At 40.7% G+C, this 17,602-nt stretch overlaps 1 protein-coding gene across 2 annotated transcripts in view; it reads left to right on the top strand.

The window, feature by feature from the left end:
- Positions 1-15,555, top strand: part of ptprnb (protein tyrosine phosphatase receptor type Nb) — a 50,400-nt gene extending 34,845 nt beyond the window's left edge. Inside the window, exons 13-23 of one of the 2 annotated variants that reach the window (XM_017715205.2) lie at positions 1,248-1,451; positions 2,251-2,505; positions 3,316-3,463; positions 3,703-3,776; positions 5,573-5,650; positions 8,429-8,548; positions 8,726-8,892; positions 10,764-10,817; positions 11,006-11,070; positions 11,341-11,414; positions 14,986-15,555. In XM_017715205.2, the coding sequence (XP_017570694.1) occupies positions 1,248-1,451; positions 2,251-2,505; positions 3,316-3,463; positions 3,703-3,776; positions 5,573-5,650; positions 8,429-8,548; positions 8,726-8,892; positions 10,764-10,817; positions 11,006-11,070; positions 11,341-11,414; positions 14,986-15,057 (1,311 nt within the window). In that variant the 3' untranslated portion in view covers positions 15,058-15,555. The remainder of the gene's footprint in view (positions 1-1,247; positions 1,452-2,250; positions 2,506-3,315; positions 3,464-3,702; positions 3,777-5,572; positions 5,651-8,428; positions 8,549-8,725; positions 8,893-10,763; positions 10,818-11,005; positions 11,071-11,340; positions 11,415-14,985) is intronic. The other variant, XM_017715206.2, reaches the window with a different exon arrangement.
- The last annotated feature ends 2,047 nt before the right edge of the window (positions 15,556-17,602 follow it).

Below are 17,602 nucleotides of genomic sequence, written 5' to 3'. Positions count from 1 at the left end.
GGGATCTGACTAAATGGGCAAAAACGAGCGGCGAACTGCTGTTGGTTTATTTGCGCTTTGATGAGCGTTAAAACTGATTCGATTAAAATCGCAACCCGAACTTCTTTCAGACACTTTCGCTTATTTTATGACAGTAAAAATGCTAAATTATTAGTAAATCCATCACTATTTTTTTTTTCATTCATGAATTGGGGTGGTCCTGCTGCAACTGTAATAAAAAAGGAGAAAGGTGGGGTTTTTATTAAGACGCCAGTTTATCAATTAAATTCCATTAAATGAAACATGACCGAAAAAAGAGAAGAAATCCCCAGAAGGGCTCAGAAGGGAATCCTGTGGCCCAGTGCACTCAACTCAACTCCCTGCAATCTCTTCACAGACAGTGATGTCAGGTGAGGCGGTTGCTGTGGCGACAAGGTCAGTGCAGTTGGCCCAGATGCGATGATGTAATGCCCCGGATCCTGTGTGGTCTGCATCATACCAGCAGAGGGAAAGTGTGAGAGAGAGAGAGAGAGAGAGAGAGAGAAGGAAAGAGCGGTACTGTATGTGTTTGTGCAGGACTGAGGACTCAGGATGGTTCTCAGGAGGGTTCTCTGATCTCTGAATGATTAGCCTGGACTGCAGCCCGCGGAACCGTAGAGCTGCGCCGCAGAGCAGGCCGCATTGCTTCTGTGTCCGCGCTCTCTCCCTCTCATCTCTTTTCATTCGTCACATTTTTAACTCTCTTTTTTGTCACTTCTGATGGCCAAAGGGCTTACATCAGGCATTCTGATGTTACCATGGCAACTGCTGCCCCCACTGAGACGCATGGTAACCCAGACAACAGGGTGGGAGGTGCAACCTCCTTTTGAGATACTCATTCTATCCTGTGTGTGTGTGTGTGTGTGTGTGTGTGCGCCTGCACACTCACACCACACCTCCTGTTCCCGCTCTCTCCCTCTCCTCTAATTCCATTTCATTTTAAAAAGCTCTAACAGAACAGACTTGCCTGGGTGGTCTCTTCACAGAGAATAGGCTCAACTCACTGCACCAGTGAAAACGAGGTGGAGGGATATCTATCCGTTACCGCAGCCGTAATTTGCGAGGTTCGGTTTTAAATTAGCTACTGTTCCCACAAAAAGCTAAAAACCAGAATAGAATTCATTACATCTAATCTGGTTTAGAGGCTTTTCTCGGAGGAACGTTCACCCATGAACCCTTAGCTGTGTGTTTTATAAGTGTTTTGTCTTTGCTTTTCTCTCTTTCTGCAGAAAAATGAAGCCTTGCCGGTTGCGACGCGTGTGCGGGATGGCACCCGATGGGTGTTCCTCACCTTTGTGGGTGTGGCCTGCGTGGGTGGCCTCTTAGTAGGTTCGTTGACCATCGCCTGCCTGCGCAGCCATGCCCGCCAACTGGCCTCTGGAAAGCTGGGTTTGGGGCCGGAGGCAGGAAGTGACACCCATTATGCGTACCAGGTAGGAGAAATTAAAAATTCTACTGTGGGGCTCACTAAATTCACTCTGAGCTCATTTTGATGTTTAGAAAAAGTGGTATATTCTCTCCGATGTTGTTGTACATATAGCTAATTTTATGTGTGGTACTTTAAGCAGAGGTTGGCAGTTTTGGTCCTGGACTTGAATTACCGACCTCAGACTGTGACCATGGTGCTCAATTTAAGGTAGAATGGAGAATTTTATCTGCTAAGTGTAGATTCTGGATGGGTGAATCAAATAACATGCTCCATAGGGATGATAATAGGTACCAGTTTGCACCTCTATTCAGTCGTAGAGTCCACCTCTATTCGGTTGTGGGTTCCACATTTAGAAAATCTCCTCTGACGTTCATTTCCAGAAAGTGACAGCCACACTTTGTACAGAACTTGTAGTGCTCTTTTTGTTTAATATTGAGGTTTAGCTTTATAGTTACCGTTTTTTTTTCTTTACTTTATGGATATTAGGCACGTGTAGAGAATTACCTAAGCAAATAAATGAAAAATAATGTTTAAGGTAGTCTTCCTTTTCAAATTATGTAGCAAAAATTGTCATAGTGCAAAAATGACAAGACATATCAAATCAAGATATTTATGCCTCATTATTTCTCTACCTGTCTCTGTTTAATGAGGCCTGCATTCTCGTCAAAAGCCTATAATCTCTTATTTTGTCATTCAAAGGTGCTAACTCTATAAATAACACGGTAAGTATGGTAACATAGGTGAACTTATTTGGCCACAGCTTTTTGTTTATTTCTCTCTGCCCCTCTCTGCCCCACCCTCAGGACCTCTGTCGGCAGCACATGGCTGCGAAGTCCTCTTCAGGCAAGCACGAGAGCGAGGCAGGGGCTGCAGGCGGGGGAGGCACAGTAGGAGGCTCAGGGGGAGGAGGAGGGACAGACACGTCCAGGGTCAGCAGTGTATCGTCTCAGTTCAGCGATGCCGCTCAGCCCAGCCCCAGCTCTCACAGCAGCACCCCCTCCTGGTGCGAGGAGCCAGCGCAGTCCAACATGGACATCTCCACCGGACACATGATACTGGTACGCATAAATAAACAGGCACGCTTTGATGCAGTTTTGATGAACATAGTTAATCGCCATATACAGTAATGTGTAGACCTGTGCCTGGTGCAGTTAAAAGACCTCAGCGAGATGATAGAAAGGAAACAGGAACTCAAATAACCATCCAAAATCTCTGAGGAACGTTTCCAACACCTTGTTGAAAGTCTGCAATGAAGAATTAAGACAGTTCTGAAGGCAAAAGGGGGTCCAACCTTTTACTAGCAAGGTGTACCTAATAAAGTGGCCGGTGAGTGTATATATGAACACATACACTAACAGCAGGCCATGTAGGAGGAGAACAGAGTGAAGGACACAGCACCTCCACACTTTAACTCCCTGCGGGTTCTGGGGGCGGGGGGGGACAGAGTGAAGACACTGAAAATGGGTTATTTTATATGTTCCTCACCAAAATTGAGCAAAATCTGAGATTGAAATAATAAATTGCATCATTTTTTCTTTTGGTAAACATTGAAAACAGGTCCCACAGACCTGAGTACCACACACGGGTTAATATTCTTTTGACAGAGCAGTTAAAAAAATAAATAAAAACGAATTCAGTTCTACGTCTGGATTTTTTTTGATTGACATATGCAGTACTCATACTTTAAGAAAAGCAGAACAGAACAAAACAGGCCAGTCAAGCCAGGCTGTGCCAAGTTGAAGCGTGGGTTCATTACTTTTATTAATGTTAGCTTACATATCATTTTATACTGTGAAAATATTGTGATAGCTTTGTGGAGTCATACAGTGAACTCTTTACTCTGTCTTTCTCTCCCACTCTGTCTGCAGGCGTATATGGAGGACCATGTGAAGAATAAGGACCGCCTGATGAAGGAGTGGGAGGCATTGTGCTCCTACCAGGCAGAGCCCAGCACTGTGTCTGTCGCGCAGAGCGAAAGCAACCTCAAGAAGAACCGCTGTCCAGACGCTGTGCCGTGTGAGCTTTTTGGAACCACTTTTTAAAAATGTTTTTCTCTTTAATTTTAGTCAGTGCCAGTTCCAGTCATTTGTCCTCCACTGTCATACATTATCACGAGCGTGGGGGTGTGAACGCTTTGCCTTTTAAATTTGACTATTTAATAATGTGAAAGGAGCCCAACAGATAGCATCTCCTCTTTTGTTCACTCTGTCCCCCAAATGTGTTAGTTGTGTGTAATTCCATGCTGTGTTGTACAGACGATCACTCCCGTGTGAAACTGAAGGCCGAGATTAACCCCTCGAGGACTGACTACATCAACGCCAGCACCATAGTAAGTGAAGCAGCACGGCTGTTTGAGCCCATGTTCAGGTTTAGATCACTGCAACAAGGAAACAGCCTCCTTCCTCTGTGCATTAACCCATTAAACACTAAGGGTCTGTTTCCCTGATGGGAATTAAGCTTAGTCCTGGGCTATGCAACATTATGAACGGAAATTAACTGTAGATAGGAAAATACAGCCCAGGACTAGACTTAATCTCTCTCCAGGGAACCAGCCCTAAGCTGGCACCCTTCAGCTTCTCACTCTTACAGCATCATAACTTGCATATTAGTCTATAGTAGTTTTTAGTAGAGATTGTTGTTCAAAGATGTAACGCTTAGAAATTGACCATTATTATTACTTTCGTTTTGTGATACTATTCAGATGTAACTAGGTATTTAATTACATAGTAAGTAAGACATAACAGATAACAATAATTTAAAAAAAATATTTCAACAAAATAAGACTGTGGGTACAACAATAACTCTATATTAAATTTAAATCATAATGATATCCTTACAAACACAAATGTGTCTGATTAAATATTCTCTCTTGTTTCATTTAGCTATCAGCGAGTAATAATTAAAGAAATGGTTATATAAAAAATCCAATTTACAGTTTTTCAGACACAGTTAATCCGCCAAGGCATGTTTGATGTCTATATTTTGGTCCTTTAGTGTAGTGCTGGAGCTACAAAGCTAACTTTGCTAACAAACACTAGAAGTCAATAGTCACCCAAATGTTTTTCGTAAATACATCCCCAAACCTTCTCTCGAACCACATTCTGGTCTTTATTAATGCCATGCAGACTTGTCAGTGTGATTTATTTCCCGGTATGACTTAATGTGAACTATAAAAAATGAACAAAGCGCCACAGTATGGGCGCCTGTCACATGCACACACGCCATGCAAGAGGACTGGGGTACAGTGCATGTTTTTCAACTGTTGGCCTGTTTTTGCACTGATGAGTAGGAATTTGGCACCTCTTGTCTAAAGTGCTTGCTCACAGTATTCAGCGACATGGTGAAGTTTTATTCATGGTTATAGTTAACAGTAAATCATTCTGTGCCTTAAAACATGCTGTAGATAAGTCTGCATGGCCTTAATGGAGACCTGGATGTGGTTTGAGTTGGTTGAGAGATGCTTTGGGGATCAGTGTATGAAAAATATTTTGGATAACTATTTCTAATGGGGTTTTTGTGTGTTTTTTTTAGCCTTGTATTTCTCATTTTTAATGAAAAAAAGCAAAATTTGGGCATCAAACATAACTACATCTTAAGCGGAAAATTGTGTCTTTTCTTAATTTCGTAATTATGACTCACTGACTGGTTTTAATCCTGTCTCCTAAGGGTTAACTCCTGTCTCTGTCTGCAGCTGAAACTGGACGCAGCCCGTCTGAGAGAATGTCACTAAAGGCTGTCTCTCTTATCTAATGGCGCACCTTGCTCTTCCTCTGCCATCTCACGGCAGAACTTTACCCACTTAACCCCCACCACCCACCCCACACACACACCTCCCCTTCCGTTGCCATGGTGATAAAATCCATTTATTCCACAGTGATGTGCAGGGCTGCCTTGGGTTCCGGAATCCCCGTCTTGCCGTTGCCATGGCTACGGTGTATTGATGTAGCTCAGGCGGAGTTGGTTTGGAATCCCCGCTGTTCTGTTGTAGCGAAAGGGGATCATCTATTAAGCCTTCCTGTGTGCTGACCACATGAATGGCCTGTCGCCGTAGTGATGGGCCTGTCCAGGGTTAGAAGGGGTTGAAACACTGACCCCCCAACCTTTTGTCTCCTTTTGACCCTTTAGATTGAGCATGACCCCAGAATGCCAGCGTACATCGCCACCCAAGGACCCCTCTCACACACTATCTCTGACTTTTGGCAGGTTAGTCTGTGTGTGTGAGTGTGAGTGTGAGTGTGAGTGTGAGTGTGTCTGTATGCAAAACTTTGATCTGTACGGATCATGAGAAGCAGAAAAGAGTGGAATTAAAGGGGAATGGTGGGCAGACGAAATCCTGAAAAAATATTATTTATTATAATTTTCTATAATTTAGTTGATGAAGTTTCTGTGTCGTTTTCTTTTAAGTAAATGTTTCCTGATTTTTGCTGTTGTATTTATTTGCAGTTTTGACTGTAAATCAGATAAAACAAGTTTGGCCTCTGACTTTTAAACAGGACTGTATGTCTGTCTTTCAATGTAGACCATAGATGATACAAGAGAACCACTTGGGGGTGTAACTAGTGGCAAACTTTGACTAGAACTAGGCCTTCAGTTTGGGCCATAAATGTCAAAAATCAGTCAAAAAAGAGGGAGAAGTTACCTTCATGGTAGTGTTCATTTCTGCTGGTAATAATAGTGTGAAGCTAACAGTGATTCACATGCAAATTTTTTGCCTGTTCTAGTTTAATCACAGACATTTGAAGCTTGTAAAAAACACTGCATATTTTATTTGAAGCTTGTAAGAGACATTAACGTACATTAATATACAATTTTTCCCTTGTCACATGATGTTTTGTTGATTTTCTAAGTGAAACTAAGTAAGCCGCCTCTACAGACAACACATTCCTACACATTTAAATGCACTATTACTATTTGCTGAATATAACATACTGGCATATATGTGCATTAAAAATAGCATGTTTTACAAACCCATTTCCTAAAAAATGAAATAATGTGCAAAATGTAAATAAAAACTAAATGCAATGATGTTCAAACCCTACATTTAGTTGAAAATAGTACAAGGACAGCATATCAAATGTTGAAATGGAGAAAATCTTTTGGGAAAATGTATGCCCATTTTGAATTTGATGCCAGTAACATGTTTCCAAAAAGTTGGGACGGGGGAACAAAAGATGCTGTGCAATGCTAAAAAGGTTGTGTAATGCTAAAAACAACACCTGGTGGTTAATTGTTCAGTAACATAATTGGGTATAAAAAGATGTAAAGATGGGGAGCTGTTCACCACTCTGGGAAAGACTGCATGGGCAAGTAGTGCAACAATTCAAAATGAATGTTTCTCAGCGTAACAGCAAAGAGCTTAGGGATTTCATAATGTACGGTACATAATACCATTAAAAGGTGAAAAGTAAAAAAAAAAATCAAAATTGTTTTTGGATATCTTGGACACTGCATCCTAAAGACCATCCAGCTTGTTATCAGCACACAGTTCAAAATCCAGCATCTGTGCTAGTATACGTATGCATTAGTGCACATGGCATGGGTGACGTGCACATCCGTGACGGCACCATTAATGCTCAATGGTATATGCAGGTTTTGGCAACATATGCTGCCATTTAGACCACGTCTTTTTCAGAGAAATCATCGCATGACAACGCAAAACTTCATTCTGCACATATTACAACAGCATGACTTCGTAGTTAAAGGGTCCAGGTGCTAAACTGGCCTGCCTGCAGTCCAGACCTGTCACCCATTGAAAACATTTGGTGCATTATGAAATGAGAAATATGACAAATGAGCCCCCAAGCTGTTGAACAGCTGAATTCCTGTATCAAACAAAAATGGGAAAACCTTTAAAACTACAGCAGTGTCTCCTCAGTTCCCAAACACTTACAGAGTGTTATTAAAAGAAAAGGTGATGCAGCACAGGGTAAACAGGCCCCCATCCCCTCTTCTAAGCCACTTATCCTTCTGGGCCACTTGGAAGTGGAAGGCAGGATACACCCTGGACAAGTCCTGATTAAAGCATGTTTTATTAAAAGAAATTTACAAAGAATCCTGACGTAGAGCTTCTGCCACTGTTTTTTATCTCTAACAACTGACTGAAATGCATCGGTCAGTCTACCACTTGCAGGCAGTGATGTATTTAGAGTCCCACCCACTGATCCCCTGTCAGTTACGTATTATGTTAGTGGTGAAGGCCTTCACCTTTATTTTTAAGTCCAAAAAAATGGGTGAATTGGCTTGGCTGTATGTACCTAGATACCACAGTGAAAAGAAATTCTGATTGAATAATTTTCTGTGGGCATTTTAAAGAATGTAGCCCTTTCGTTTCCAACCAAAACTTAATAAAATAAGTGTATAACTACTAGCATGATGATCCTGTTAAATAAAAACAATTTTTTTTATTTCAAAGAAATCATTACACCTACTGTCCTTTGGGTGTAACAGTCGAAAAAATTAAAGACTCAAATCAGTGCAGCGAACAGTAAGGAGTTTCCATTTTTAGTTTATTAGAGCATTTAAAGGTACAATATTAGCGCTGTACTGTAGGGTACTATTAATAAGGCTACATTAACACCTACATGAGCTTGTCATGACAGCTGACATAACCCTACATAAATGTTTATAAATGCTTATTCCAATAGGCATCATCTGTCATAAAGGCTACCTTAGGCTGCCTACCCTACCTAACTGATCAGAATTGGCATATGTAACCTTATTGGAATAAGCATTCATAAGTATTTCTGTAGGGTTTTGTCAGTTATTGCGACTTATGTAGGTGTCGTGTAGCCTTATGAACAGAACCCTATGGTAAGGTGTTACCCAATATTTTAAATTAAATCTCTAAGAATGTTCTAGCCATAAGGAAATAATGGTAGTCACAATGCAACGATGCAAAGTCAGCCCTAGCTATACTAGATGTGTGTGATTTCAGTCTGCTGGAAGGACTGAGCTGTGTGTGTGTGTGTGTGTTGTTTTTAGATGGTCTGGGAGAATGGCTGTACCGTGATCGTTATGATGACCGCACTTGTTGAGGACGGAGAGAAGCAGTGCGATCGCTACTGGCCTGATGAGGGCTCCTCCCTCTACCACATCTACGAGGTGTGTATATTTGATATAAACCTGCGTAAGAAGCTTGATAATTGCCCTTTTACTTAAGCTCAGTGCAGCTTATTCCAACAAACTGGCTCCTGATGAATAAATCAAACATGTCTCAATGGCTGGAAGGGGTTATGTAGTCATTGTCTGTGTGGAAATAGCCTGTGATGTCATACGCAGGTGAACCTGGTGTCCGAGCACATCTGGTGTAACGACTTCCTGGTGCGTAGCTTCTACCTGAAGAACGTCCAGACACAGGAGACACGCACTCTCACTCAGTTCCACTTCTTGAGCTGGCCTGCACAAGGCATACCAACCTCCACGCGCCCTCTGCTGGACTTCCGCAGGTACTGCGCCACACATAGTCATTTCCCCCGTGCAGTGTTCGTTATCCCCCCCGCTGCTGGTCCTCCCCTCTCCTGGTTTTCTGTGTTTTTTTTTTTTTTCTTTTTTGCCCGTTGTCACTTCATCACCTTTCTCTCCGTCTGTCTCTGGAGTTGCCTTCAGCCTCTTTTCCTCCATTTGTCTCTCCTTTGTCACGCTGCCCTTATCCTTGTCTCCTTGTGCCTCCTCTCACTCTCTCTCTCTGTCCCGCTCTGTATCTCTCTGTCCTTCTGTCTCTCTGCGTGTGCGATGGAGCGCAGCGGGGCCCGTGGTATTGCACAGCTGTCTGTGTCATTTTTGTGGTTTGCAGCTAGTAATCTGACTCCAGTTGCATAGTCACAAAAATGAGCACGGACAGGTGTGGCTGCAGCAAGAGCAACGCTGATGGCACGCTCCATCGCCTCAAAGCCTCCCTCCCTCTGTCCATTCTATCTGCCGCTCACTCTTATTCTTTCAGCCTATTTCTCTATCTGTCTGTCTCTGTCTGTTACTGATCTGTCTGCATCAATCTCTCTGTCTTTCTGTCTGTGTGTGTGTGTGTGTGTGTGTGTGTGTGTGTGTGTGTGTGTGTCTGTCTGTCTTTCTCTGTTTAATAAATCTGAGTAATTCCTCTCTAAGCTAAGGAGGATAATGTGTTTGGATGAATTGCCGCCCACAGAATTTTCATTGTGTTCCAAATTCATTTACAAGGTACCACATATGAGCCTTGCCCTACAGCAGGGGTGTCAAACCCGTACCAAACCAGTAACAGGGCCCTCTTAAAAAATCTCAATAAATCTCATCTGTGGGCCAGAGAAAAAAATTTATAGATTTTATTTTTAATTCATTTTGTGCTTTTCCTCAAACTGGCCATTGTTTATTCTAAATATTCAGAAACTTCAACAGTAAAATACAGACACTTGTAGTAGACCTTAAAATATTACTGGGCACTTGAAATATTCATAATTTAAATGTCCTCAAGAGCTCAGTCTTTTAAACATACCTGTTTGCTTGAACTAGACGCCTGGCATCTTTTCTTTGCTGCAAGTTCATTAATACTTGTGCTTAATTTCTGAGCTGCTGAGCTGAGGTTAGTGTTTATGTTGGTTGAGCCGCAGCTGAAATGCATTTTGGTGACGTGACTGGTGTGGAATTGTGTAGAATTGAGGTGTAACCGCTGTCCCATAGACTGTTGTTGTGGTAGGAAAGTCGCAGTGCATGCTGGGGACTGTAGTGCAGCACATTGTGAAACGAGATAATATTGCTAGAAAATTAAAAGACTTTTGCAGGTAATTTTTAATGATAAAACGTTTTCAAATCTATTCCTCTGTAAGCTGAGAAATGTTTGTTCAGCACCGGCCTTGTCACCTTAAAAGGAAAGTATACAGCTCTATATTAATGCCAGTTGTTTCCCTTGCTTTTGCCTTCCCTGCAGTTAATCAATTATCTGTATATTCACTGTTATGGATACTCGGATATCACCGTTTGAACGCACATCCCTACATTGCATAATCCCCAGGAATTTTCCACATTGAAAATCTACATTATTGTCTTTCTTTCTATGGGTGTGTGTAGTCTTTTCTATTGTATGCGCTTGAAAATGAACCATAGTTTTAACCGTGGTATAAAGGGAATGGTTATATTAAGGTGATGCAATAAAAAATTGTGCTAGAACAAAAGAATGATCATTTGAGTGACATTAGCTTTATCACAGTACTCAGTCGTGTCAGTTGAGCAGTTCCTCACTGAATTTATGCCTTTGCTCTGATATAGAATTGTCCACTGGCTTTTATATTTCTCTTTAAAGTGTGAGCGTTTCTCTCCTCTCGTCTGTCTGTCTTCCTCTTCCACACAGGAAGGTGAACAAATGCTACCGAGGACGCTCCTGCCCCATCATCGTCCACTGCAGGTACGCTCGCTTATCTACACAGAAGACTCTAAAAATAGTTTGCTTTGTTTTCTGTTTTCTTTTTCTTTTCCTTGTTGACACTAAAACGTACTCGACTCTGCTTGACTCAGTGTATTTTGGGTTTAGACGTTGTTTTTATTTTAAACACCTAAATTTGTGCTTGGTTTGGTCTCCCCCCTCTCCTTCAGTGACGGTACAGGCCGGACTGGAACGTACATCCTGATTGACATGGTTCTAAACCGCATGGCTAAAGGTGGATCCTTAAGCTCCTTACATGCATACCTACCATATAACGACTATTTGGCACTATCATTTTGTGATAATCCTGTGTTAACAGGCTCAGCCATTAAATGTCTAGTAATGGTCCAATGGCCAATCTTGTATTTTGTACCTATTGTAATTTAACTGAAAATGAGGGATTAGTGTGTTTTGAGTCTGTCATTATCTGGCTTCATTTCAAGAGTATAGGAAGTCGTTTTTGAAGGTTTTATTTTTTTTTTTTTTGCTTTGTTTTGTGACGTAGGGGTGAAGGAAATTGATATCGCTGCAACTCTGGAACATATTCGGGACCAGAGACCAGGAATGGTGCGCACAAAGGTAAACGACTGGCTAATCACTGTTGGAAACATAAAGCAGCACAATATACAAAGCAGCACACAGCACTTTCCAACCACATCTCCTCTCTCGAACACATCAACCACATCATCTATACCAGAGGTCACTAACTGGTGGAGTACGGACCCAGACGCTGTCCTATGCAGACCTGGACCTATAACTGATAAACTGAGAATTACTTAATTTCGACTGGGTGGTCCTGTTTTAATCTGCGTAAATTTTCTAGCCTTTACTGTACCAGTTTAGTGGCCTGGGAGACTCACAGACCAATCACATGCGTTGTAAATATCACATGATGCTACTCAGCCTGTCAGACCTGTGCATTATGATGAGCAGTGAGACTCAAGTGAGTGACGCCACACGGGGAGGGACGAGGAGAGAAACAGCAGTCAGAGAAGAAAGTGAGTCAGAATATTTTACATGCGGTGCTCTAAAAAGAGAAAACTGACCATAAATGTTGTTGAAATCTGACTGAATTGTAGATTATTTGATATGACACTCAGTTAATAACTACTAGGCTACTTCAGTAGACAGTATATGGTCCTGAATCATGATGGAAGTTGGACATTATGATGTTATGGACCTTTGCCTGAGGAAATTTTCTTTAACTGGACCTTGAATTTGAATTAAATACACCTGATCTACCCGGAGGGCCTGCACTAAAACAGTGTATATTTTAAAAAGTTCTTAGTGCCATGATTAAGGGAATGGCTGAAATGGTTGGACTTATATGTTATGTTAGCTAACATTGGATAGCATCACTACTGACTGATAGGGAAGAGGGAGGACCATCCATCCCAGCCAGAGAAAGCAAGGCCAATTATTCTCTTCTGGACTCCACAGATGGCTGTGGCATCACTGGTCATCATCAGGCTATTCCATCACTTTAGTGGCTCAAATGAAGCTTGATAGGTGAACACAAGTGTTGACTTCTCAGCAAATCAGTGTGACCTGACTCCTTTCCCTTTTCAAACAAACAAAAATCTGTTTACAGCTGTTTTTGAGCTTGAAGAGGGAAATGCATTAGTTCTGCAAAGCTGTGGGCAAAGCTGTTTATAAGCCATAGCAATAAAATATTTTAACCTCAAATATTTCAAAACCTTGACTTTTGATTTGCTGATTTGTGTTCAGAATGTTTTTAGGTAGCGAACTACACCATCTGTTATTCATGTCTGCTGATACAACCTTATTATTCTGTTAGTGTGCTAGTTAGCAACAACAAAAACTAAATGAAGTATTTCACTTTATTAAACCAAAATTTATAGCAAGACAAAGAATTATTCACAATATTTATTCATAATATTTAGTTTACACTCAAATCCTGCAGTAGCCTCTTCAACTCTTTGAGACCACCAGTGGTTCCAAAGCGCACTTCATCATGTTCTTCATAACGTTCATATTCCATAAGCTCCATTCAGAAGCTGGGCGTCGTGTGAGGCTGTAGCTCTTCTCTCCAGTCTAATAGACGGTGATGTCATTTTAAACCCTTATAATAAAAGAAGCTGAACTCAGTTTGTTTTTCTACTGAAAGTCGACCCGTTTTTCCCCAAATCTGGGCTCTAAACTATAAACAGACGGCGTCTCTTCAGTGATCTGCTCTGGAAACATCACTTTTATAGAATATCACAAAGAGCGTCTGAGATTTCTGGCTTTCAGCAGTGAATCGTAAGCGTGTAGAGATATGTGAAGGTCATAAAACATGTTCTGTTCATTTGAGGTGAGTGTTTACAATAAATAAAATTAAAATTTATTTCATGCAGTTACTGAATAATGTGCCATACAATTTGGTCACGTAACTGCAGATGGAATACACATAATCTACCCTGGAGAATAAGAGGTTAAAATGTGCATAGCTGGATGGTTAGCTCAGTAAGACCAGCCTAGCTGAGGGCATGTGTTGTAGTTGAGGAAATCCACCCCTTCACTGTCCCCTCCTCTTCTTCTCCTGGGAGTGGCCACGTGTGTAACATAGATATAGCACTCCAACCGTTTTACTATTGGGATTATATTAGTGATACGTGATGATATCGGAATAATGTTGGTATTGACAGTTATTGGCTTTAAAAAAAAAGAAATGTCAGCATTGGACAGATGTTAGATAGATAGATAGATAGATAGATAGATAGATAGATAGATAGATAGATAGATAGATAGATAGATAGATAGATAGATCGAACATTAGATAGATAGATAGATAGATAGATAGATAGATAGATAGATAGATAGATAGATCGAACATTAGATAGATAGATAGATAGATAGATAGATAGATAGATAGATAGATTGAACATTAGATAGATAGATAGATAGATAGATAGATAGATAGATAGATTGAACATTAGATAGATAGATAGATAGATAGATAGATAGATAGATAGATAGATAGATAGATAGAACATTAGATAGATAGATAGATAGATAGATAGATAGAACATTAGATAGATAGATAGATAGATAGATCGAACATTAGATAGATAGATAGATAGATAGATAGATAGATAGATAGATAGATAGATAGAACATTAGATAGATAGATAGATAGATAGATAGATAGATAGATAGATAGATAGATAGATAGATAGATAGATAGATAGATACTTACTTTATTGATCCCGAAGGATATTTAGGCATCCAGCAGCAACAACACAATACAGTAGGAAACATATTCAACATCTATTAAACACAGAACAATAGAAAATATATAAGGGTATAGAAACTTTCCGTACAAGGTAAAGAACTATCTGTAGATGGAGCAGTGCAGTAGATTTTTCTAACAGCCAATAAATAAATTCACAGAGCAAAGTGCAAACGACATTGGTTATAAAAGTGACTGATGTGCCATAGAATTATTAATATGTACATGTAAAAAATATAGTTCTGTAAAGTGAATATGTGAATATATGAATGCCACACCATGAGTAAATGTACCTGAGTGTAAGAGAGGGTGGGGAAGTGTAATTGTGAATAAATAATTAAGCGGTTGAGTAGTTGAATAATGTCCATGTAGTGTGACTGGGTTAAGCTCAGTCAGCAGCAGCCTCCCGTCCCCGATGGGAGGAGTTGAAGAGTCTGATGTGATATGTAATCCCAGTGTTTATGTATAGGCATCGCTATCGGCGTAGGGAGACATGTACATAAGAAATATCAGCATCAGCCCGTAGCAGTGCATCCCTAGATTGTACCTATTACATAATAACAATACAGTAGTGGGCAGAAGTTTGAACAACTCTGGTCAAATTACATTTTGCTGAATTTCAAAGTGAAAATAAAATAAAAAAACATTTTTTCTCTGCAGATTTTAGTGCACAGTATCTCCCAGTATGTTACACTCAGTTAATAAACAGCAGTTGTGCATTACAGTACGCAAGCGCGTTCTCTGTACAGGATGTTTTGACTTCAAATCAGAAAATCAGTTTCCCACACCTTTGCAATAGACTATATTTAGTTGATATTATTATGATATGATATTTTTGAAACATTTAAAAGATGTAACAAGGGAGCTCACAGTGCCTGTTGTAGAATGATGCTGAGCACTGTTCTCCTCTCTCCTCAGGACCAGTTTGAGTTTGCTCTGACCGCTGTGGCTGAAGAGGTCAATGCCATTCTAAAAGCTTTGCCCCAGTGAGACCAGCAGACCAGGACCTGATTGTTGTTTAAACACACACACACACACACACACTCCTTACAAGATATATGTTAATGCATGGAAGCGACCCAAGACCTCTGATTAGACCATTCCAGCAAATACACATACACAGATACATACACCCCCCTCCCCACCCCAGCCCTGTGCAGCAAGTGCTGCCTCAACCTGCCTTTCTGAAGCACTGACATGACACCAACTCAGGCGTTCAGTCACACACACAAGGACATCACAGCTGGGGCAGTGGTAGGCATGCAGGGGCGTAGCCAGCCTACGTGGGCACGGGTCTTTTTATCCTACTAAGTGAACCTTTTTACTGCAGTCACATAGGTCATCTTTTGATCTGATGCTGTTATTACATTATAATAATAATAATAATAATAATAATCTTTATTTGTATAGCACCTTTCATACATACATGCAACTCAAAGTGCTTTACAGAATAAATAAAAAGAAAACAAAGATAAGCAAAACACATTAAAAGAAATAAAGATAGAAGGAAACAAAATAAAATAATGAAATAAACTGAAAAAGATAGAATGAAAGAGATAGAACAGACAAAAGTTTCTTAACTAAAAGCAGATCTAAACAGAAAGGTTTTAAGATTACTCTTGAAGCTGTACAGGGATGTAATGCCTCTTAGCTCCTCAGGAAGAGAGTTCCAAAGCTTTGGGCCGTAGTGGCTAAAAGCACCCTCGCCAATCTTTAACCGGGTTTTAGGAATCACCAGTAGATTACTGTTTGAGGACCTGAGAGACCTGACAGGAACATATCTCACCATCATTTCACTGAGGTAAAGAGGAGCAAGACCATGAAGACATTTAAAAACCATCACCAGAACCTTAAAATCTATTCTAAAACTGACAGGTAACCAGTGCAGTGAGTGGAGTGCAGGTGTAATATGATCTCTCTTAAATGATTATTAACTACAACAGTTAGTCGGGCCTGCTTTACCTGCCCTCGTCCAGCAGTTCAGCTGTTCATTGCATAATTTATGTGTTGCCTGTTAACTTCGCAGTCAGGCCACAGTAAGTCAGGTGTATACATTCAGACATACATTCACACTGATGTTCACATATACTATAAAACAACATAAAAAACAATAACCTGGATGGAAGGGAGGAGATCGATGCCTACCAACTGTTTAAATTGAAATTGCTGGACTCTGTCTTTTAACAGATTTCTGCTTCTGTGGTCTCAAATTATGTGTCATTTCTTCCACATTATGTAGTTCCCATTGACGCTGAACCCAGGACTCAGATGTTGGGGCGGTAGTTTTCAGCCAATTAACAGTTGCAGCTTTAATGGCTGCTGCAAATAACATTTGGAAAAGGTAGATTTGGCATCTACTATCAAATCCCTGGGAGACAGCTCCTAACAATGACACTAAAGGTTCTTTAGGGACTGGAATATCAAAGACAGAGTTTAGTTATTGGGGTCTGTTTTTTTTCCCTGGACCCGTCAAATGACCCACCTGACCCCCTACCTCCTTGGCTACGCCCGTGAATTGACTACCAAGACTTCTGGATAGAGGAGCCCTCCTGACGTCTGGTCTAAAAATAAACAGGTTGAGACTGAGTTTTGGCATCTCTTAAAAAACACTGGTTGTAAGCATTTTCCAAAAATAAGAAGAGGGCCTACTGAGGCTGTGTTGGTACCGGGCCCAAAAACTCCACTGCACACAAACGCACACACGTACAGAGCAAAGCTCATTTTAAAAACTCAAACTCATCCCCAACTCTTTAAGATCTCGGCCGTTCTTTTGACATTAAAAATGGAGTGAGTTGAGGAGTAATCCCCTGGCCCTTGTATTCACTCTACTCTTTGGAAAAGCCTCCAGTTTTCCTCTCGTAACCATGGTGATGGCTTTGTCCCGTTTCCACCTAGGCAGTGCTGTGAGTGTTTTTCCCAGGATCCTCTAGTCTCCAGTAGCATTAGTGCATGAGAGGCTGTAGGGAATGCAGTGCTCTGCTTGAGGGGGTGACTTTGGTTTCTGAGTGGTATTAACGCTCTCGCTTCGTTCGTCTAGCCTCTCTCCACTTCCAGACTTTGTCTTGCTCTTGTGTACCTGTTGATTGTGGTAAATTTATTGTGATTTCTTGCATCAGTATAAAAATGATATAAAAACAGTATATGTATCTGAATAAGAAATATATTTATTTTGTATCTCGTGATTAATAAAAATCTGTTTTGTGAAGTGATGCAGCAGCATCACTGTGTATATGCGTTTTTTTCTGCATTCCATCTGTAAACAATCCTTCTCTTTGTATCAACTGTAAAAAAAAAAAACGATCGTGATAACGTGTATCCAGTAGTGGAAAGTAATGGATTATACACATTATACACATTGCCACACCCACTGCTAACAGGTACACAGAATGAAGCACGCAGCCATAAAATCTCCAGTCTTTCCAGCAATTAATCAAATTTCTGTCCTGCTAGAGCTGTCCTGTCCAACTGTAAGTGCTGTTGAAATAGTAGCATAAAATCGTCACTTTTGTCTCTTGTTTGGCATCAATATTTTGCT

This window comes from Pygocentrus nattereri, chromosome 30, assembly GCF_015220715.1.
Source record: "Pygocentrus nattereri isolate fPygNat1 chromosome 30, fPygNat1.pri, whole genome shotgun sequence".
Classification (NCBI taxonomy): Eukaryota; Metazoa; Chordata; class Actinopteri; order Characiformes; family Serrasalmidae; genus Pygocentrus; species Pygocentrus nattereri.
Note: the sequence above shows the minus strand (reverse complement) of the source record. Positions and strands in the feature narration are given on the sequence as shown.